At 45.3% G+C, this 23,561-nt stretch overlaps 1 protein-coding gene across 3 annotated transcripts in view; it reads right to left on the minus strand.

Moving 5' to 3' along the window:
* Nucleotides 1-23,561, minus strand: part of SRPK1 (SRSF protein kinase 1) — an 869,057-nt gene that overhangs the window by 153,502 nt on the left and 691,994 nt on the right. For all 3 annotated transcript variants that reach the window (XM_078644338.1, XM_078644339.1, XM_078644340.1), the window contains exons 13-14: nt 8,422-8,529; nt 8,211-8,280 (exon numbers count right to left, since the gene is read on the minus strand). In XM_078644338.1, coding sequence (XP_078500464.1) covers nt 8,211-8,280; nt 8,422-8,529 — 178 coding nt within the window. The remainder of the gene's footprint in view (nt 1-8,210; nt 8,281-8,421; nt 8,530-23,561) is intronic.

Below are 23,561 nucleotides of genomic sequence, written 5' to 3' on the forward strand. Positions count from 1 at the left end.
GCGTCAAAAGCCTGGGTGTGAGATGCAGCCTTTGATGCGGTACCACGGAAAGTTCTAGAAACGTGGTGTACCATGGTTGGCGGGCCCACGTTGGAGCAACCAGGATGAGCGTCATCGAGTGTTGCTTTAGCTTTCGTGCCACCAGCGGTATTAGAGGCGCTGGGGGAAAAGCGTACGCAAATTTGCCTGACCAGTTCATCCATATCGCATTGCCCTGCGACTGTGGGTGCGGGAACCTGGCGGCGAAGCTTTGGCATTTGGCGTTTTCCCTTGTGGCAAACAGGTCTATCTCTGGATGACCCCACTGCTGGAAGTACGGGTGGAGCACTGATGGATGTATCTCCCACTCGTGCATCTGGTGGCTGTACCTGCTGAGCAGATCCGCCATCTGATTGTCCATGCCTGGGAGGTGTTCCGCCATGAGGAAGATGTTCCTCTGAATGGCCCACTTCCACATGCTCTGAGCCAGATGAGACAACTGTGGAGAGTGTGTACCTCCCTGCTTCTGAATGTAGTACATGGCTGTCATGTTGTCCGTCCGGATCAAAACGACTTTGTTGCACAGATGTACCTTGAATGCCTTCATCGCCAGGAAGATTGCCATTAGCTCTAAGTGGTTGATGTGCATCTTCCTTTGCCGTGTTGTCCATAGTCCCTGCACTGTGTAGTGGAGCACATGAGCTCCCCAACCCTGTAGAGAAGCGTCCGTTGTTAGGATGATCTGTGGAACAGGCTCTTGGAACGGTCGGCCTTTGCAAAGGTTGTGTGGATTCCACCAATGCAGAGAGTTGTATGCCCGACCGGTCACCAACACTAGGTCTTTCAACTGTCCGTGAGCCTGATTCCACTGACGTGCCAAGCACTCTTGAAGCGGACGCATATGTAGTCTCGCATGCGGGACTATGAAGATGCAGGAGGCCATCATGCCTATCAACTGCATGAACACTCGTGCTGGAAGCGAGTGTTGCGGTCTGAATTTCTGGATCAGCGACTGAATGTTGTTGATCCTCACAGAATTTGGCTGAGCTGTGGCTGCCAGAGTATCTATTGTTGCGCCCAGATACTGCCGCACATGGGCCGGCTGAAGGTGCGACTTTGGATAATTTAGCGAGAAACCCAGATCGTGAAGAAGATGAATGGTGTGGGACATGTTGGCAGCGCACTGCTGGGCTGACTTTGCTTGGACAAGCCAGTCGTCCAGATAAGGGTAGACGTGAACTTTTTGTCTCCTGAGGTGCGCTGCCACTGTCGCCAGGCATTTTGAGAACACCCTGGGCGCTGTGGTCACTCCGAAAGGGAGGACCTTGAATTGGTAATGCTGATTCTGAATGGTGAATCTGAGGTATTTTCTGTGTGACGGATGTAGTGAAATGTGAAAATATGCATCTTTTAGATCTAATGTTGCGAGGAAATCCCCTTGATTGAGCAACGGAAGAACCTGCTGCAGCGTGAGCATATGAAAGTGTTCTGAGAGAATGTACTGGTTCAGGGGCCTGAGGTCCAGAATGGGTCGCAGGGACCCGTCCTCCTTTGGGATCAAGAAGTACAGGGAGTATACTCCCGAGCCCTGTTGCTCCACTGGCACAAGCTCAATTGCCCCTTTTTGAAGCATGACGAGCACCTCTTGCTGCAATAAGTGCAAATGCTCTGTTGACATAGGACGGTGCCTTGGTGGAATGTTGGGTGGAGTGGACGTTAACTCTAGACAATAACCGTACTGTATAAGTTTTCTGACCCAGCTGTCTGTGGTGATGGATTTCCAGACCGGCAGGAACTGTTGGAGTCTCCCCCCGACAGGTGTGGTATGGCCGGGGGGCAGTGAAAAGGCGTCACTGTTTGTTGGTGGCGGAGGATCGGGAGTTGTTGTTTCCACGACCTCTGCCCTTGGTGCTGTTGCCGCAATAGCCGCCTCTACTCTTCTTGTTTTAAGAGGTTTGTGCACCACCTTTCGTGTACTGTGTTTGCTGGGACATCTGGCCTCTGGAAACACCTCTATTGCCTGAGCGACGAAAAGTACTACCCCTGAACTGCTGGGACTGAAGAGCCCCCATGGACTTCGCAGTCTCGGTGTCTTTCTTTATTTTTTCCAGGGTGGTATCCACCTCAGGTCCAAATAAGTGATCAGGGTTTACAGGCTGATTGAGGATGGTGGTTTGTATCTCTGGTTTGAAGCCGGAGATTCTGAGCCAGGCCTGACGTCTCAACATCACACTTGTGTTAATGGCCCTGGCCGCGGTGTCTGCTGCGTCCAGTGCACATTTAATAGAAGCATTTGAGATGAGCTTCCCTTCCTGAATGAGCATCTCCGCTGCCTCCTTATACTCGTCTGGCAAGTGTTGTAACAGGGTCTCAAGTGTATCATAGTGTGCCCTGTCATATCTGGCCAAGAGGGCCTGAGTGTTAGAAATACGCCAGATATTGGCCGCTTGAGCCGCCACCCTCTTCCCTGATGCTTCTAGCACTTTAGACTCTTTGTCAGGGGGAGGAGCATCACCAGTAGTTTGTGAATTCGCCCTCTTCCGGGCATTAGAAACAACTAGAGAGTCCAACGGCAACTGGCCCTTGATGTATGTAGGGTCGCCAGGTGCCGGCCGATATTTCTTCTCAATTCTGGGGTTTATAACCCTGTCACGTGTGGGTTCTTTAAAAATGTCTGCAGCATGTTTCAAAAACCCCTTCAGCATTGGCAGAGTTTTGACAGTCTTTTCAGACGTGGAAAAGGTATCAAACAGAAAATCCACTTCAAGGGTCAGCATGCAGCTGGACGTCGTGATTTTTAGCTGCCCTCTCAATTAGAGCATTAAATGCCGCTGAATCCTCAGTAGGCGAGGTTTTAACAGTATATACTTGAGTGTCCGGGGCAGTTTGCGGATCCCCTGGGTCCCCAGCATCTGTCGCTGAGTTATGTTGATCCTCAGGATCAGTGTCAACAGGGAAGTTGTACTCTTCATCCTCCCCTTCCCCAGCCTTCACATCAGAGTAAGTTGGTGAGGTTGGAGCAGTGTCCTGAGGCCGTGGATAAATAGGTTCAGTCAGAACTGGGGAATCCGTAGAAGCCTTTTTCCTCTTCAAAGGAATTGTGTAGGACTCTATTGGCTGTGCCTGCGTGATCTTTCGCTTGTAGATGGAAAGTTTGCCGGTGTCGACGTCGATAAATAGCTCCGACGGCTCTTCCATCAGGGGTTGTCGGTGTTTTGTGCCTACAACTGCAGGTGGTGGCTGCGGTCCCGTGGACACCTTCTAGGGCGTGTCGTCGACTGTCCTGGGCGCGAACGCCTTCGGCGGCAGCGTGAATTGGATCGGCGCCGTCGACTTTGGTGGTTTCGCAGCGGGCTTCGGGGTGGAAGTGACCTTCGGATCGACCGCGGAAGCCTTGTTCCTGATGCGTTGCAACGAGTCCGATACCTGCTTCGTGAAGGATGCGGACGGTTTAGTCGACCCAACAGGTGTTCTCGATCCAGCAGCATGTGCAGACTCGAGTGCGACATTACCTTTGGCCTGGTCCGGGCGACGTGCTGGGTCGACAGCCTTTGGAGCTTCAAGTCCTTTGGTTGTGTCGACGGCCTTTGGTTTCGGGTCGGCGGCCTTGACATCTTTCTTCGGTGCCCCAGTCTTCGGATCGACGCCCTTGTGCGACTTCGGTTCGACGCTCTTGAGCGACTTCACCGGATCGACAACCTTCTTCGGCTTCGACTGGCCCGACATGTCGGAAGACGTGGAGGCGACCAAAGCGACAGGCGTCTTCTGTGTCGACGGCGTCTCTATCACTTTCGGTTTGGTCGAGAGCGAAGCTTTCACTTTCGGTTTCGATTTCACCAATGGCGGCTCCGTAGGAGGGACCGTAGCCGGGCCCGTAGGCGAGACCGCGGATCCAGGTGCAAGATCTTGGGTAAGGCCATGTGGCGATTCCTCGACCTGAGCCTTAGTGATTGTTCGAACGGGCATAGCTCTTCCCCTGAGCTATCTTCCGTGGCCCCATAGGCCTCATTGCCGTCTCCTACCTCGTCGACGACGTCTTCTGTATCGAGCATTTCTACGTCTGCGTCGTAGTTGGAGTCGATCTCCGCCGCTGGAGTTGAAATCGGCTCCCGATCTTCCTGCTCGTCTGCTTCTTCCCCCTCGAAAATGTTCACCGGGGCAGGGGCCGTCAGCTGGGCCTCCTGGCGCGCCACGCGCCGAAGTCGAATCGTCTTCTTGGAGCGAAAACGGGAACAAGCCATACAGTTGGCTTCATCGTGATCCGGCGACAGGCACTTGTTGCACACCGGGTGGACATCGATGTGGGGATACTTCGAGTTGCACACGGGGCATCTCTTGAACGGGCTCCGTTCCACGATGATTCGTCGAAGTCTGGCTGCGTTGACTAGGCCTCAAGCACCGAAGACCCACGCGGGTCCTCCGGACGTCCGACTCAGGAACTGAGCCGGAACAGAGCTGGGCACCGAACGCACACAATACCGACGATATAGGAAAGGCCTTCGGGCCCAAAGAAAGTTTCTATCGATTCCGATCTTGAGTGATCAAATATGCATCCGAACCCAATGGCGGAAAAAAACTATCTGGGGATGGAGTCGATGCCCATGCGCACTGTAGTCCAGGGTAGGAGCCACCTATCTTGTGATACTTCGAAGACTCTTCCAGGACAACAATGTGCAATCATCCGGACCCAACACTAGGCGGCGATCTATGCTATAGATATGAATTCAGCAGCCCACATGCCTCGAACCTAAGAGCTCTCTTGGCGTCTAACCTTTGCAGGCACTCCTCCTTAGAGGGATGTGGCAGGACAAAAGTGGGATGAGATTTAGACTGTCCCATGCACAAGGGTGACATCACTTCTGGTAACAAGGAAACGTGGGTCCCAAGCATGAGTTTGCCAGAAGAGATATGGAGGCTTCACTGACAGACCTAAATGTAACTTACATGCTTCACAGAAGTAATGGTCTTAACTGGCAGTAGATGTTCATAGGCAGCAAAGGTGTGCATATCAAAAATGCAAGGGCGAAGGGAGGGTCTCACTGTGGCATAATAAAGGGAAAGGAGGAAATATATGTGAGCCCTTTCAGAAACAGATTACAAATGGTGATTTGAGCAATGAAGGTTGGTCAGGCAAATGTAGAAATGTAGGCCAGATACATGACCTTTAATGGTGCCCAAGACGAAACATTGGGGAGCTAGAAATGACACAAACAATAACACATTAGGAACTGCATTACTTGTTGAGTGCATTGCCTTGGATTATACTGAGGTGAACCTTTAAATGAGTGCGCTAAGTGCAGGACTGGTCAATGCAACCTGTTACAGTTAATGTGCTGCAGAGATCTCGCAGCTGCCCAGGGAGCTTTGCATTAGTGAAAGGCTGATGGATGTTTGAAGCGGTCATTCATTCTTTCACTTTGCAGTCAGCAGCACAGCCTGGCATCAATAGGGTCCAGGCATTCCCCTGTAGCCTGAGGGCTTTGGGGGAAGCTGGGGGTTAGTTGTGGCACGTCCTTGGGATCACCTATTGGGGTGGAAATTGCCACTGGGTAAGTTAACCTAAAGTGGGTCACATCAGGGCACAATCTTTGCCCAGTGACCAGCATAAGTAGACGATATGCACGACGAGCAGCTAAGATATTGTCTACTACTTCCACAAGCAGGCTAGACCTACTCAACTGGCTCTGTGCAATTCCCAGGCATTGTGCACAGTGGTGTAGATTGCGGAGGTTCAGATGAAGAGCCCTGCCCTTTTGCTGTGACAGAAGGACCTCTCAAAGAAGTAGATGGGGAGAGAGCAAATACTCAGATTGTTTAGGTTACATTACCACGCTCTCCTGAGCCCAGTCCATCCTGATTACCTTCAGAATTCTTGGCAGAGAGGTAGCAGTGGGAAGGTGTACAGGTGGTCTCGGCCTTACTGTAAGAGGAATGCACCTTTGGTCTAACCATGAGGCGGAAATTGCAGCACGAACATTTTATGACACTGCATTCTCTGATGTGGCAGTATTTCTACTGGGCAAAGACGTCTTGAACTACTTATGGGTGCAAACACCATCCATGGCCTGCCAGATGACAGCTGCTGAGCTGGTTAGTATTGGCAAACAGCAAGTGCAACAAAAGACTGGCCGTCACATATATCCTGTTAAAGTCGAGCCATTGCCACAATCTCAGCGGCACCTGGCACAACAGAACAACTCAACCACTTTGCCTTGCTTTTTTTCAGTACTACATAGAGGTTACGCATTCGAGACAATAGCAGCGGCTGGGTCGAAAACTTTCCAGATGTGAAAATGATGTTATGTTATGTTCAATTCTCTTCTATAGCGCACGGCTGCCCCGAAGGGCGTCCCGGCGCTTTGGCAAAGAGACATACAGCTAAGAGACACAACACAGCAGCTCCGGAGGTCCCATAAAGAAAAATTATACCGAGAAGAGCCAGGTCTTCAGCTCCTTTCTGAAAGCAAGAAGATTGTTTGACTTTCTTAAGGAGACAGGTAGCTCATTCCAGCAACGCGGGACCAGGTATCGAAAGGCACGCCCTCCGATCCGGGCCAATTGAATCGGAGGAACGACAGCTTTGGCCAACAATGCCGACCGAAGCGACCTCCTAGGAACATAAAAAGCCAGGCGCTTCTCCATATACTTAGGGCCAATTGAATGGAGGGCCTTGAATGCCAAGGTCAGCACCTTAAAGGTGATTTTTTTGGCGATGGGCAGCCAATGCAATCTCCTAAGAAGTTCAGAGGCTTTCACCCTGCTTGGGAGACCAAAAATGGCTCTTGCAGCCGAGTTCTGCACAATCTGCAATCGGGCCAGCAGATATTTCGGCAGCCCGATATACAGGGCGTTCGCGTAATCTAATCGCGAGCCAATCAGAGACTGCACAATGATGCCTTTGGAACAGGGACCAGTGATGGAATGGTTGGAACAATGATGGCCTTTCACATAGGTGTTGAAGTATGGATGGGATAGGAGTCAAATCAGATCAGTCAGCACCAAGGCAGTGTGTGGCTATCCAGCTGGAGGCCCCAGATGATCCATGGGGCCTCGAGGCACTCCGAATCATCTGAAATAATTGATGCATGAAATTATTCTAGGCCTCAACTTGCTGTTGGGTCAGCAACGGCCTGGGAAACCCAGGGCACACTTAGACCAGGATAGGAATAGTCTCCAGAGTTGGACAAATGGAGCGAAGTCGGGTCCATCGAGTGCAGACTGTGCGACTTCTCGAGGAATGGGAGTGGTGGGAAGGAGATTAATTCCTTTTAGACTTCTTAGGTTTATGACAAGGCTTGTCTTTTGACTTACCTGAAGAAGGCCATTTGGAGTGGAAGTGGTCCCGGGATTTGGAGCGACAGTGCTGGGACATCTAAGCAGTGTCACTGATGCTACTGCAGATACATCAGTAAAAGCATCTGTCGCAGGATTGTGCGTCAGGCTGAGCCCAGAGATAATCACAGGCAGAAGTCATGCAGGTTTGTGGTGGATATGTTTCCTGTTTGTGATGGACACTGGTTTTCTGCAGTGTCGATATGGCTTCAAGCCTGTATCCTTTTGGGGCAAGACTTCCCTAGCATAATCTCAACAAAACCAAAGAGAATTTGTTGTTAGTAAGAGATTGGCCAAAGGTTGGCCGCAGAGCTCCAGACCTGTATCTAGGGTGCAGAAAGAAACCCACGTCAACATACAAGGGTGACGCCTGTATACAGCTCTGTGCTGTTATTACTGGAGGCGAAGCGGACACACAATCTGAAGGCAACACCGGTCAAAGCGCCCAAGCAATTGGTGGAAAAGATTCGGAGATAGTATGGTGTAAGGGGAAAATTTGTAAGCTGAGGAATAAGATCCGTCAGAATTGTTACATGATGGAATGGTGGGACAGGGACGCAGCTATTTTACAACTATTTCTCCAAAATATGATCCCCCTAAATAACTCAGTCATCCTGCCCCTTAAAAATATCGGAACAAGCTCCTCCAACTTTCCTCACAAAGAACCCAGTCAGTCGCATTTAGATCATCTGGACAGCAATCCTACCCTATGAAATACTCAAAACCTATCAGATACATTATACCATGTTCACTATCAAGAAGACCCACAATATCTAATCAACAGATTCATCTATCCAGCGGGCTATAAGGAGTCATTACTTTAATCTAGTTCACTGCCTGTCAGATGTCTTATTTAATTTTAACCCAAACCACTCCGGCACCTTGATATATGCACTCACCTTCGTCTCTGGAGTAGTCTTCTCCAGAATGGGGTTCAAATAAAAAGTCCCCTGTTGCCAATTCAAATGCCTGGGAGAAAAAAGGAATGCCAACATCAGAACATCAAAAAGCAAAGCAGTAAAAACAACCATCGGAAAATAAAATAACTGTGAGAACAAAGTGTCTGGACTTAAACATCTACAACAGGATATAAATGTTATAGTCACGCACCATACAAGCTGTGCTCCAAATATCAGCAGGTGTGCTGTATCCTGAACCAATCAACACTTCCAAAGAGCGGTACTGCCGAGTTTGAATATCTTCCGTGAAATGTTTATGCTGAAAAAGAAGAAACCAGGGACTAAAATTCTAACAAACACAGTTGTTTACATAAAAAATTACCTCTTCTCACTGCACATCTACTTCCTCTGAGGTGCAGCCTACCGCAGCATAGTTCATCCAAGAGCATTTAGAAAGAAAAAGGTTATTTATTGGTATGTTCAGTTCGCTAGTTCTGGTGGAAGAGTTACTTACCTTTGGTAACGATATATCTGGTAGAGACGCAGTCTAGCCGCAGATTCCTTAGCTTAGAAAATCACCCCAGGTGTCAGACTGGATCCAGACTTTTTTTCCCCCCGCAATACCTCTGCACGCCAGGAGGTGGCGTTGCCGGCTCCATCCTGACGTTTCCACGGAAGTGACGTCAATGGAGCCATATAAGCCACTCCCGGCGTGCTGATGTCAGTTTTTTAAAGGAAACTTTTCCGTGCCACAACGCGGAGCCATGAAAAAACTGCGATAGCATAGGAACAGTGTGTTAAAAAAAAGAGCAACATCATTGAAAAACACAATGAGTAACATGAAAATGAGAGAATAATCATTTGGATGAGAAACAATAGTAATTAGAAAAGCAGCCAGTACCCGGAGAAACTGAGGGGGGCTCACAGAGTACTTGCTGCAAGCAAGGGCCCAACAAATTGCCAAGTCATGCCCCACCTCACGGGGGGCAACGGCTGTGGCACAAAAGATATGACAAGCCAGGCACAGCCCGTCACCATAGGAGGGAAATGAAAGGGACCACAATTTCGAGGCAACATGATGCAAGGCAAGTGACTAGGAGTGAACGGTCACAGGACAGTTCACAACACACACACCCTCCAGAGATTGAAAGACTGTAGCACCAAAGAGAACCCAACCAAACTGACTGCCATAGAAAGAAGGAGGCACAGGTGGTGGGAGGGAATAAAAAACAGAATAACTGCACATATAAAGAGCACAGGCAGCACAACATGAGAAGGCAGTGAAAAGTAAGCCTGTAACCACCTAAAAACGTGGATGGAGTGGAAAGCCAAAGGGCACAAAAGCAGAACAACACTCCCCCACGCCAAAGGAAGGTGCGAGAACACGTCACCAACCAAAACACCAGGACGAAGGGGAAGCCGAAGGGCCCAACGCAGGAGAACCCATCCTACTCCAGAGTGAGGTGCGAGAGCACACCTCCGGAAGACCAACGCCACCAGAAAGGTGGGGGCTAGGTGGAAAAATACCACATTAAAAGGCCTTCGCAGAGCAGGGAGGATGGGCGGGCGTTAAGGAATCTGCGGCAAGACTGTGTCTCTATGAGATATATCGTTACCGAAGGTAAGTAGCACTTCCATCTGATAGACACGTCTAGCCGCAGATTCCTTAACTTAGAATAGATACCAAAGCCATACCCCATAGGAGGAGGGTCTGCGAAACAACTACCATGTTCCAGGAGAAAGTATTTGTCAACTGCTGATGAAATACGGTGGAAACCGCAATGCCAGGACAACGGAAATCAGAACCATGACCCACCTTAAGGAGCATGAACAAGGGATGGTCAAAACACCAATTCCGACGAGGGACGGTGTGAGACCTGTCGCTCAGACACAGACAAAAGGAGAACAGAACTAGAAAGTTCAGTGCTAACGCAAGAAACAATGCATTGAGACCTTTAAGAAGGATCCCAGCACTGGCCCCTATAATCCAAGAGGAATGAAGTTCCCAGGGTCAAAACAACATGACAACAGTAGAGTATACCGCCTGAACACACACCACAGTGGAAGCCACAAGAAACAGGTGTCAGTCGGAAGACTGTCTGCCCAAGAAAAGAAGCCGCAGCAGGAGGCCCGTGGGTGTAAGAAAAAACACCGTAACGTGCACCCCCTAGGACATGTGACAACAGTGGCAGGGGCGAACCAAGAGCCTAGTGCCAACAGAGACAGAGGAGCCACCATTAAGCAAAAGCTCAGGAGGAAGGCATGCACCCAAACAAATTAAAAGGCACTACAGAGAGTGGAGAACCTGCAAAGCTATAAACACACAGAGGACACTATCCCGAAGGAACAGTAAGCAAGAATATCTGACACCAAGGCAAAAAGACTTAGTAAGCGAGCACCCCATTGGCGTGTAGAAGCCATGATATAGATACAAAGAGGCAGGAATGTCGCCACACGTACGTGGAGTGACGAAATCCTAAATAGGGGAGTCATGCAAGCGGTACCACGGCACAGGTGTGCTGCATAACAGGTAAGACTACAGAAAAAACAACAGGTCCCCGAGGGGGGAGAATCCTGGTCTCCTGTGAGACAGGCGAAAACAGAGACCACAAGACTACCCATAAAGGAATGAGAGAAGGCACAGACATAAGCCAGGCTCCAAAGTCTATACCGCCAAGACAGACGCTGTCTACCAAAATGGAGAACGTTGAGAAGAATACACACACAGTAATGCTACCTAAAGAAGCGCCTGTGCCAGACTGGGAGTAAGAACTCACACCCAGAAAAACATCAGGGGTGGAGCACAGATCCAGAGGCAGAAAGGCATAGACAAGAGTCACTCCTTGAGAATTAAGAATGTGCACAGGACAGGAAGGGACAAACCAGACCCTATGTCCTGCCAGAAACAAGAAACCGGAGACCGTGCCAGGGAAGACCTGCCCCCCGCACATGTCCACCAATAGACAGGCAAGACGTGCACAGCGAGGTTGCAGAAACACGCCAGGTTGCCAAAATCCATTACGGAGGCGGGGATGTATTACGGACCAACTGTAGACAACCAATTGTAGCCCTAGGAGAGAAACTAATCCCATGGATCTCACCAGAGGAGACATCCTACAACAGGAGGAAAAGTCAACGTGCAGCAAAAGTTCCTGGGCAAGGAAGAGTAGCAATAGGAGTGCCAACAAATACCCCACATAGGGTAAGGCACAACTCTACAAAAGAAGGGTCCCTCTTGAGACAAGCTCGAAGGCAGAGGCTTAAAAGAAAGGCAAACGCAGCTTAACCAGCTGTACTAGAATAAGTAAACAACACGGCTGAGCAGCCACACAACCCAGAACATCTGCGGCCCACAAAGTGTAACAGAAAAGAAATACATATACATGAGGCGCCTGACCGCCGAATCAGCACGGGAAGGGGGTAGGAGGGGGGGTGGGGCCAGGGGGGGTGTTGTGATTCAACAGCCTGCTATGTACCTCACGAACCAGAAGGCATATGCTACTTACCAGTATGCATCTGTTCTTGGCATGTAGAGCTGCAGAGTTGTACATTTAGCAATAGATCGCCACCTGGTGTTGGGCTCGGATGATTGCAGGTTGTTGTCTTCTTGGAAGAAGTCTTTGTAGTCACGAGATAGGTGACTCCTCCCTTGGACAATACTGCGCATGGTCATCGACTCCATCCTCAGATTGTTTTTCGCCATGATGGGAAATGATGGAGTTAGTAAAAGTAAAGAGAAAAGGATGTCCATGCGTGTGCATCTAAGTAAGATGAGTACTGGAACGGATACAAGTCCCGGGGAGGTGGGAGGGCATGTACAACTCTGCAGCTCTACATGCCAAGAACAGATGCATACTGGTAAGTAGCATATTTCGCTCGAGGCATATGAGCTGCAGGTTGTACATTTAGCAACGATTGTGCAGCAGTGTCTCCCCTATCGGTGGTCACTTGTATCCGTTGCAGCATACTGAAATAGTGTTTTAAGGACAGGTTGGCCTACTGCAGCTTGCTGCTTGGCTTGCACGTCAACACAATAGTGTTTAGTGAAGGTGTGTATGGTAGACCATGTTGCTGCCTTGTACTGTAGTTCCTATTATCCCAATAGGCTCTGCGCATTGGAATAATACCTCCAATAGTATAGACCTAGACCAGACGTTAACTAGGTCTTCTACTGTCGATATTAGACTTAAAGTTTTGGGTTTGCCAGCTAGCTCAGAGTTCACTAGAAACTTTCTCGAATAGGCAAGGAGGAGTTGAACCTCCCTGGATAGACAAGAAGGGATTTAGTTTCTGACAACCATAGAACATGACAACTTTGCTCTCCCCTAATCAAGAGTGTATCTCTAGAGTCGTGTGAAAACAAAAGACAACTTATTTTACTCAGTCAGTACGTGCATTCTTAGTTTCACCAGATTGTAGAGAAAAGGAAGAGACGGGCGTGTTCAATAAAAGATGTTATTTATTGATCAGTCTCTTTTCTCGTACAAGAGAAATGAATCGATATTATTGCAATACTTATGGTTAAGTAAAGTGCATACAATAAAAGCAGTATATGAAATAATACTGTAAAAGCATTGACATGGTTTCTAAGCCATATGCTATTTAAAATGGATAGAATATATACATACACATATACATTTAACTAATCGTACTCAACTGGTGCTTCTAACCACGCCTACCCCGGTGTACCTGACCTAAGCCTAATACGTGGGCTGGAGTAGAAAGTAGCAGGTTAAGTTTGTTTTGCCAAGTGACTGACTCAAGAATTCTCTGCAAGGGGTTATTCAGTTCTGTACCTGAGATCTAGGATGGTTGAGGGATGGTATCTCTCGTCTGTGGTCTCGATATTCCAAGCTGCCTGCAAGGGCTGCTCGGAAGCGCCGGAGCTGGATTTCTCGTCAGGAGAAAGGCAGCGTCTCGTTCTCAGCGCGTCAGGAAGGCGGGGCAGCGCCAGTGGGCTTCGCTCTCTGCTGGGCTTCGGCAAGTCTCGCTGCTCCGATCTCGTCACCACCGCGTGTGTTTGCTTAAGGCAATGTCGGTAATATTTATACCTGTAAGGTGCCGAGATTGACGTAAGGATGGACATAGATACGTCAATAAGGATGTCATACGAGCTGGTCGTTAGCACATTCTTTTACTGAAGTTCTTTGAGAAATCAAAACAATGGCCGCAGGGATTTTCCCAGGTTGTCATAGGTTTGATTTGTTTTGAGAACTCCGTATGCCTTATCAGGGGCTGGAGGAATATTGCTTGCCTAATTAGATGGCAAGCGTTATGACCTAATCAGATAACGTGCTCCTGTGCCGTGGTCTGGCTTAATCAGATAACGGTTTCTGCATCATGGGATGGCTGCTAGTTAATTTGTTAACAAGAATAGGGTCAGGAATAGGGGGATCTATACAGAACCTATAGGAATACATCACACCCACTCCACGCTAACTATGGCCATATTTACGAATCTAGGCATAGTAAAACATACTGTAGAGTATCGTGTATACCTTACCACCCCAAAATACACATAATGCATTTCGAAATTATGTAATATACGGGGAAAAATATAGTCACATGTACTATATGCACTCAAGCAGTAGAATAATGCTAAATTAATCACGCATATGTATACATTATTAGTAATCGAATATGAGAATTACACATGAAATGGCTCTTAATACAGAAGAAAAGTTTGAGACCACTTCATCACAGTTCAAAAAATATTTATGAACATACCAGCGGGCAGCTAATGTCTATGAAGTTTCTAAAAACAGAAATTAGTTCTCTAAGAATAGTTCTTACTTTAAGCAGAAGATAAGTGTCCCGAAAAAATTATAAAAATATTTTGGGGCTGCTAAAAAAATTGCTGTCCGTGAACTGGAGGAAAAATTGTTCTTGCTACTTTATTATTAAAGTTGAAGGCCAAATTCAAGGTGTCGGGAACGCCGTGTGCTAGCTTGCTCAAGAGTAGTTATTTCTGCTCTGGTGAGAACATCATATCATTGAGACTGCTGAAAAAGCTGTCAACAGCTTCCTGTGAGAGTTCCACTAACTCGGAATAAGATGTAACCATGCATTCATGTGCATGATTGTCTCCATTGACATTTTGAGTAGTATTGCTGACAGAAGGTCGTACCTGATCGATGCTGCTTTCATCTTGATCTTCACTACCCCTCAATCGTAGTGGTGAAGTTTCCACGAATGCCGTCATCAGGATTGGCAGCCGTTGAGGGCAGCACAATGCATGAGCCGTTACCGGACCCAACAATGTTTCTGCATCCATTGGCGCATCCGATTGTAGCGTCAGACAGGTGTCCAACACGCATTCTTCTCCGCACAGCATGCACCTTAATACAGGTAAAACACATCTTTGCCATATCGGCCGAAATGAAAGAAACCAAGTCATGTTCAGGTCTCTAAGCCGGGTTAGTCCCAGGATTTTTGATATCCGGTCCCGGTATCCAATGGCTCGGATTGTTTCTTCCCTTGTCGCAGGTGTTTTGTCTGTGACATGGTTTGCCATAACAAAATATAAGGACTAAGAATAGGATTCCTGCAATTAGTCCCAAAATGAGGGGAACTCCTCCAAATATCGAATGGACGAGGTCTGGAAAAATACCCAGTATGGCTTTGAATGGTGTTAATGCTCCTGAAAACAATGTCTTAAATACATTTGAGACTCCACTGGTATCAGAAATATTTAAGATTTCATTCAGGATTTCTGCGAAATGTATGGGGGAATTAGTTGATAACAATGAGTGAATCTCTGCAGTCGTCCTTGCGACTAGGAGATCATACGTTTCTTTTGATGACGTGAGCCTGGTCGGCGTCTGAAGAAGCACTGTTTTCATTCTGCTTAAAGTATCAATTCGAATAGAAGTAATTTTCAAGTTAGGCCATGTCCTTGCCTCCCTGTCTGGAAAGGAGCTGGGGAACAATAAGCGTCCACAGCACATGACCTTCGCAGTCGTACTTATGAGATAAGGAACCCCGGGCAGTAGACTACAACATCTGCGATCCACAATTAGGATGTAACTCCCGTTATAGAGTCTTTTAAAGAATGGTTCTATCTGTGTTGCAGGTGTGCCTAGCTGGTGACATGAAAGGTTATTTGAGTTCCCTTCACAGGCTCCATGCAAACCAATTCCATTACACAGAAGTGTACCGCTTAGTGACATTGCACAATTATAGCCACTAAGGAACACTTTCTGTCCTTTATTACTGACACATGCATGTGAATAGGGCAAGTTCCATGTTGACTTAATGTACCCTTTTCCCAATTTTTCGTACATGCCAGCCTGTATATATTTTTGGCAGTATTGAAACCTGAAAGTAGATATCGGAATATTAATTATCCCATGTATTATCCATTCAATGACAGGTCGTTCTGACATTGTCAATGGTAATCTCTCGAGTTTCTCAATGCTCAGGATTGTATAATCAGCACCCTTTTGTGCCATACTGATTTGTTTATCAGTAAGGTTAAAGATATTGAATAGTGACGTTGTGTTGATTAAACGCCAAGGCACATAGCCTGAACGCAGATTTAGTAACGTCCATCCAAGCTGTATAATAGAAGGCAATTGCGACTGACCGTGTTGTAACAACAGTAAGTCTTGCGATATTATGTCGATTGCTGAAGACACAATACTGTCCAATGAAAAAATTCTGGAGGACAGTCATTAACACATTGTCCACTACAGAAAGCGATTTTTCCAAATTAATACGGTCAATTTCCCGTATACTTTCTGCTGTCTCAATTTGAGTTATCTTCCAGGCCTCGTTGTAAGCTGCATATATAGAGGCTACTATGAAGCGTTTTTGACGCTGTTTGCGCGGTCCCATAATGAAATCACGCAAGTCAGCACCATCAGTAAGTAAAGTTAGGTGTTGCTTAATTTCTGTCAGTGTGGAAGTTTGTAGCCATTGAAGGCAGAGTTTGCCCACACTGTAGGTGGTGATTATCCCTGGGTGTTGTCTTTGGGAATATCTAGGGTCTGGCCTGGTCAATGTGAACCCCTGTGTTTTGTTCAGGAATCTGTCTTGACAGTTATTAGTATCTGTGGGCCAGATTAACCATTGTTTCCAATCAGGATTTGTTCTGTTTTGGTTTAATACATAGTTTACGTCTATCTCTTCATCTGCAGAGTTATTGCTGTTCATTGTTGGTTTTGGAATAGACAGTTTATTTAAGTCTTTGATTTTGGCTAATCCAAGACAGGTAGTTTGTTGAATAGTGTCATTCAAGAATATAATTTGTTCTGGGATCATGCAGGCTCTAAACAATGATTCTATACCCTGAACTTGCCATTCTCTTGTACCCCAAACACTTTTAACTTCCACATTTTTGTCCCAATAATCAAAACCAAATGTATTCAACTGTTCAAAAAATGAGTCCGAATATATCAATTTTGTGTTTGTAAGCATGGTTTTTGTTCCTGTCTTATTTGACAATTTAAAATAAAATGTTTCAGCTTTACTTGTATTGAACCCTGAAAAATATGAATATTTGTCATAAACGGTTCTTGAGCTTCCTTTTGGAGGGGTTGCACAATGTTCCCATTGATTATAATTTAAAACATTTCTAGGTTGTGCAGATTTATGTAGAAAATGGTTACCATAGTGGTTGTAGCAGTACATACTATCATAATTAGACGAACCCTGCAAATAATCATGTTTGGTAAATTTAGCAGACATCACTAGGTCAGACATCATGTCATTAATACTTTCAAAGTCCCAATCATCAGCAAATGAGTTTGGTTTTACAAAGTCACTCAACGAGATCTTGATTTGGTGTGGATATTTGAGGATTTCAACCGGACCATAAATTTCATAGTCAGTATTGTCCCATGCTACCCCACCCGGTATAGGATTGGCTGTGAAGTTGACTGAAGAAAGTTCTCTTTTCTCGACGTGTGAAGACGTGTGTGGCTTGAGGATCAAGTTGATTTTCTGGCTTGCTGTGTCCATTTTTGCATATTTTCCCTCAATGAAGCGTCCCAAGCATAGTACCATGATGAGCCAAAGTATGAGGATAAATACACCAAAGGACACCCAAAATTCAATCCATGGAGAAATCAGATAGGTTTCTTTCAGTTGTTTCAAAAGCTCCTTAGCTTTGTCTTTAAGGGTTTTTGTTGATGGCTGTGTCTTTGATTCACTGAGGTCTTCAGAGGAATCATTGAAGTTTATGAAGTAGCCGGATGCTGTTCTATCAATTGTTCCAATTGTTTCAGGATTACTGTTTCTTGCATATTCATTTGTTACTTCATTGTAGGTTGGTGTGTCTCTACTAAACGTTTTTATTTGGGTTTTCAGAGGTGTGAGTTCCATTGCATTGTTGCATAGTCCTTGTTGTTGTTCTGTAGGCGTTTCGAATGTGATTAGCCTTTTAGTTAGCACCTCTGTACTTGTAGCAAACCTCGGTGTTCTACTACTTATCGGGAGTCCACTTGGCCTACTGTTTGTTATCGGCCACATGATTGTGGTTTTACCAGGTCGATGGATACAACTCGGTTCTCCTTTTTACCAGCAAGCGGCGGTAGTACAACTGATCTTGTCCCGTTGATGGACAAGACAGGAACTGCTTTTCTGTAAGAAGGCCCAAATTCCTTCTTTACCGCGATCTTTTCTCTGACTAGATCCCCGATTTTTGGAATCCAGACAGGTCTTGCTGGGACAGGCGGTGTTTCTTCAGTGGTTGTTGGCTGTTGTTTCAACTTTATGTTGCTCAGGTCTTTTCTTGTTTCGTTTAAGTCCTGCAAATTAGCCAAACGATCTTTGATATCAAAGCTTTTTTCTTTCACCACTGAAGTCTGACTGTCAAGATCTAAGACTAACATCCTAGTCCCAAACAATAATTCGTACGGACTGAATCCCTTCAGAGAATTTCTTGGCAGGTTGTTTAGACTACGTTGGACACTTATTAGATGTTTGACCCACCCAGCTCCCGAACCTAATACCTTTGCTGTTATAGATCGCTCTCTGCCTTTGGTTTTTTCTTTACACCATCCCGTATCCCTCAGGAAGGAAGTGAGAAGATTTCCGCAAATGCAATGCTCATTCTGGCCAAGCACTCCTCACAAACCCGAGAGGCAAATGGAAAGATATTGGTCAGTACGTAGCATGCTTCTAGCGTATATGCCATTATAGACTTGCAAATCTTGATATAACAGTTCTGGCGTCAGCCGAAAGTTGGGGTCTACATTATAAGTGAAAACTAGTCTCTGTATGTTAATACGACGCATTTTTCATATTGGGATTATTTTTTATTGTTGATCCTTTCTGGTGTGAAACGCCAAGGTAATATACCGTTTCTTTCACCACTGCGATTTCTGTTACAGTTTGGGCAGTTTTTTACAAAAATGGTATGATGCAGGCCCATGCCTGGCCACCAGTACACTGATTGTAATTCTTCCAGAGAATCTTTTAGTTTGAGGTGTCTGAGACCCTCGCCCATATGTGCGTCTGCTATTAACAAGCCTCTCCTGTCCATGTTTGGAATCACTCTATCCCCCACTCCAGGGATTCGAGCAAAAGGAACGGAGTTCGCATCGATTATGTATGTATATTTGAGTGGGTAACTGATCGGTAACGCTGAGCAGTCGCCTTTTGATGACGTTTCACCGCCAGCATTGTTTCACCGTCAATGTATTTTACTGCACGCTTTTTTCTAGCTACGGAATCCGATTCAGTTGCTACCGCTGTGGCTTTCTCAGCCAATGAATTCCCTGCAACGTGAACGCCATCACGCTGATGACTCAGTGAGTGTATCACGTGAGTCTTTGGTAGTTCTTTTTTTTAACAGAACTATTTGTTCCCAAAGCAGTTTTTGCTTTATTGTTGCACCTGTGTCATCTTTGTAACCGTTTTGAATCCATTTCTGTAAATCGCTGTTATATGATTTGACGCAGTAATATGTGTCGGGAATTCGCGATCTGCATTATCTAGCGCCATTTTCAATGCTATTATTTCAGTCTGTTGTTCTGAATTAGTTTCTACTGAGTGTGTTTTTGTTAATAGAGGTCTTAGTATACCTCCGCGCCACACTTCTTTTGTAATCTCACATGTGGGGTTGTATGCTTGTTCTCCCCAAACGGATGGTTGAGCATGTCCGTCTGTATAGATTACACAAGTGTACTGTCGTAATGACAGAATGTCGATTGGCAGAGGGAATGTTCTTTCATATTCTAGATATTTTAGTTCCTTTAGTTCTGGATCAAAGTAGTATTTTACTTTGTCCATTGTAATGGAATTCACCCATTGTATCCATTCCGGATTCAATGCTGTTGTTGGTAAATTACACCGGGTTTTTAATGCCTCAAAGGCTGATTCTGCCGTTCTGACTGTGATGTGTCTACCGTCAGCTTTATCTTTTTCTCTAGCTATTGCGGTTTGAACTGCATGAACAATGTTTTCTTTAATGCTGCATTTCTTTTCAGCTTCTGTGTACAAGTGTGATTTGAATGCAATTGGTACCTTTTCTCCCTCGTTAGAGGTCAGGTATGTGAATCCGCATCTTCCTGGGATTACTCGAATCACAAGGTTGCGTGTGTTATCACGTGTTTCTAATTTTGTTTTAATTAACATATCTGTTTGTAAGGATCTCAGAATTTCTGTGTGTATTTGAGTCCAATTGTTTTTTTTTAAATCTGATTTTATTAGATCATAAAGGGGTTTGACCCTTTCTGCGTAATTTGCAATGTATGTTCTTCAGAAATTTAGGAAACCTAGAATTGACTGTAGGTTTTTTAGTGTTCTAGGTGCTTGGAGTACGGCACATTTCTCTAGGAAATTGTCAGCCAGGCTTTTGCCTTCACTTGATACTTCATATCCTAAGAACAGGACTGTTAGATGGGCAATTCTAGATTTTTTTAAGTTGAATTTGTAACCCTCTGCTGCGAACCCAAGTATTATGGTGTTCACTCTCTTCAAGTGAGTATCCAAGTCATCATCTGTTAGGTATATGTCATCGACATAAGATAATGCTTCGTCATCATATGTTTGTAGTAACTCTGTTACTCTCGCTGAGAATAATCCTGGGCTGTTCTTGTACCCCTGGTGTAACCGACAGAATTCTTTTTGAGCGCCATTTATTGAGAACGCTGACAAGTATCTGCTCTCTGGTGCTATATTTTGACAAAAGAATCCATTAGAGATGTCTAATGTTGTTTTATATTTTTTGCGCACTATGTTATTCATTAGTGCAGCACTATGCGAGTTTTGTACTGCAAAAGTTTTGCAACATGAGTTAAGGTGTCTGTAATCCAAAACTAGACGATATGAATTGTCTGGTTTGGAGACAGGAAACAAAGGGTTGTTCATTTGTGAGGTGCAAGTTTCAATCACCCCCTGGTATTCTAGTTGATCTAGAATTTCTTTTACCTGTTTTTTAGCTTCTTGCTTGATTGGATACTGCCTTTGTGCAGTAGGTTGTGATTTTAACTGGATTTTGTGTGGAGGAGATTCCTCATCCCATCCCACATGATTTTTATATAAAGCAGGAGCTTGAGCGACTGCCCACTTTCTTGCAAGTGTAGATTTTTTATGAATTGGAATATGATATGAGAAGGCAGGCATAATTATTTCTTCGCCATGTGGGCACTCCCTGACAAACTCTGGTGGCCAATCTTTTTCAGCTAGAAGGATGTCATAGCCCTTGGAGAGATTATCCCAAAAAAGGCCCCTTATTTTTCTAGTCTTATCCCCTTCTATACGTAAAGTTATTTCATATATTTTGTGAGGTTTGCTAACTCTGGTGTCTGCAGTTTCCACTTGAATGTATTCATTCGTGTCCACTGTCTCCAGATGATTCATAAGGACTTTGCGTGCTATGCTCACTTCTGCTGCGCTGTCTAGCATTGTCTGAGCCCACTCTCCGTTTTTCAGCTGTGTCCTCGGTATTCTCGGCATTGTTGAATACTTTAATACTGGCTACCTTCTTCTTTGGAAACTGTAATTTTTTATTTGGATGAGCAGGTTCCTTGTCTTTGGGCTTGACGTGCCCTTCCCTGGGTTCTGATCGTCCTCTTCTTTCCGATTTCTGCGAGGAAGTCTGAAAAGATTGAGAGGGACGTGTATCAAAATCTTGATATCCATCAGGTTTCTTTATGTTATCCCTATTTCTAAGGTTGTATCTTTTCACAGAGGGCTCCCTTTGGGGAGACTTGGGTCCTTGGTCCGGAGATCTTTCTCTCCGCCGAGGAGACCTTCCTCTGGACTGGAATCTCTTTTCTTTTGGATTGGATTGTTTGTTTCCATCCCAGTTCTTCTTTTGACTGTTTAGATTATTTTTAATAAATATTTTTTCAGGACTTTCAATTAGTTGGGGCTTCACTGGTATTCCACCCAAACTATCTCTACCTAGTTCTTCATAGGATTTTTCTATAATTCTGGCAATTTCAGCTGGTTGGTCTGCTATATCTGTCTCTTTTAACCTCTGGCGGATCGCCACATTCGCTGCTTCTCCTTTTATGTTGGCTAGTAATATTGCCGAGACCTGCTTGAAGTCTTTTAGTAATTTCATACAGAGAGTTAAAGCGGGTTCTGGACCGTATTCGTCTTGAATTTGTTTTAGCACATCTGGTATTACTGACATGGATGGAACTCCATGTGTTTTTGTGTAAATGGAAGCAAAGACTGTACCCCAAGTGTCACAGTCCTCCACGTGTGGTGCGATTCCCATTGGAAGACAGATAGTCAGAATCCTGTGTTTTTCTACCGGGGTGGTATCTGGAAATACCGCCTCTATTTGGGTGATTTTTTGTGCTAACCAGAATGGTATTTGTTCCCGTTTAGCTGGTACTTTACCTAGGCAGGACTGTATGTTCTGTGGTGTAATTTTATTTGTGTTCCCCTGATGAGGGGTCAGCTGTGGAATTTTAATTACTGGTAGGACAGTTGAAGTCCGCATTACATATTGGACTAATTGTCTATATATTTTAATTAATTGTTTTAGTTGTACTAAAAGATCTGCTGCAGACATTCTTTCGATGTCTGGATGTGGTGTGTATCCGGCTAGGACCGGCCACGTTGCTCCTGGTCTACCTAGTGGACCGAGCCTGGTGATGTGATTATTATGTTTTAGGGCGCCATTAAACAAGAGCAGGTGCTCTTGGAATTTGAGTGGTACTTCCACTTCCTCGAAAGGAGTGTACTCATTAGGAGGTTCCTCTATTTTTTAATAGCGGAAGTCCTTTGTTACAGCATTTGCTGCTGGAAAGTTTATCCATGAATAGAATACCTCTGTCTGCCGATATTCGTGTGCCTCAATTACGAATATGACTGTACCACCTCTTGGTGTCAGTCCATTTTCTATAAGTTTTAACGTTATAGATCTTCTTATGTTGACCGGGATGAGTTTTATATTCGGGTCTGCTTCTTGCATAGTATTATCAGCTTCTATTAGTTCAGCTGCTAATCTAACTCTCTCTCTTTCATCATCACTTTCTGACATTTTACTGTCAGGAAGGTTATTCTGTTTGTTTGCAGATCAGGTTCCTTATGGAAACAAAGATTAGATGCACAATATTTTGGAACAGTGTATCCTTCAACGTTGATTGAACCAAGAACCATACATAGGAGTTCCCTCCTGCGAGGTTTGGCGGATTTTACCTCTCACCCACTCCAGACGTCTTTGGAGTATTATGGGAAAAAAGGGTCTGAGTGAAAGAGCACGACTGAGTTACTCTAAAGTCTTGCGTTAGTTTTATCGCCTTTCCAAACGTTGGGCGCCATGTAGTGTAGTTCCTATTATCCCAATAGGCTCTGCGCATTGGAATAATACCTCCAATAGTATAGACCTAGACCAGACGTTAACTAGGTCTTCTACTGTCGATATTAGACTTAAAGTTTTGGGTTTGCCAGCTAGCTCAGAGTTCACTAGAAACTTTCTCGAATAGGCAAGGAGGAGTTGAACCTCCCTGGATAGACCAGAAGGGATTTAGTTTCTGACAACCATAGAACATGACAACTTTGCTCTCCCCTAATCAAGAGTGTATCTCTAGAGTCGTGTGAAAACAAAAGACAACTTATTTTACTCAGTCAGTACGTGCATTCTTAGTTTCACCAGATTGTAGAGAAAAGGAAGAGACGGGCGTGTTCAATAAAAGATGTTATTTATTGATCAGTCTCTTTTCTCGTACAAGAGAAATGAATCGATATTATTGCAATACTTATGGTTAAGTAAAGTGCATACAATAAAAGCAGTATATGAAATAATACTGTAAAAGCATTGATATGGTTTCTAAGCCATATGCTATTTAAAATGGATAGAATATATACATACACATATACATTTAACTAATCGTACTCAACTGGTGCTTCTAACCACGCCTACCCCGGTGTACCTGACCTAAGCCT

The sequence above is a fragment of the Lissotriton helveticus genome, chromosome 5_1, assembly GCF_964261635.1.
Source record: "Lissotriton helveticus chromosome 5_1, aLisHel1.1, whole genome shotgun sequence".
In the NCBI taxonomy this organism is placed as follows: Eukaryota; Metazoa; Chordata; class Amphibia; order Caudata; family Salamandridae; genus Lissotriton; species Lissotriton helveticus.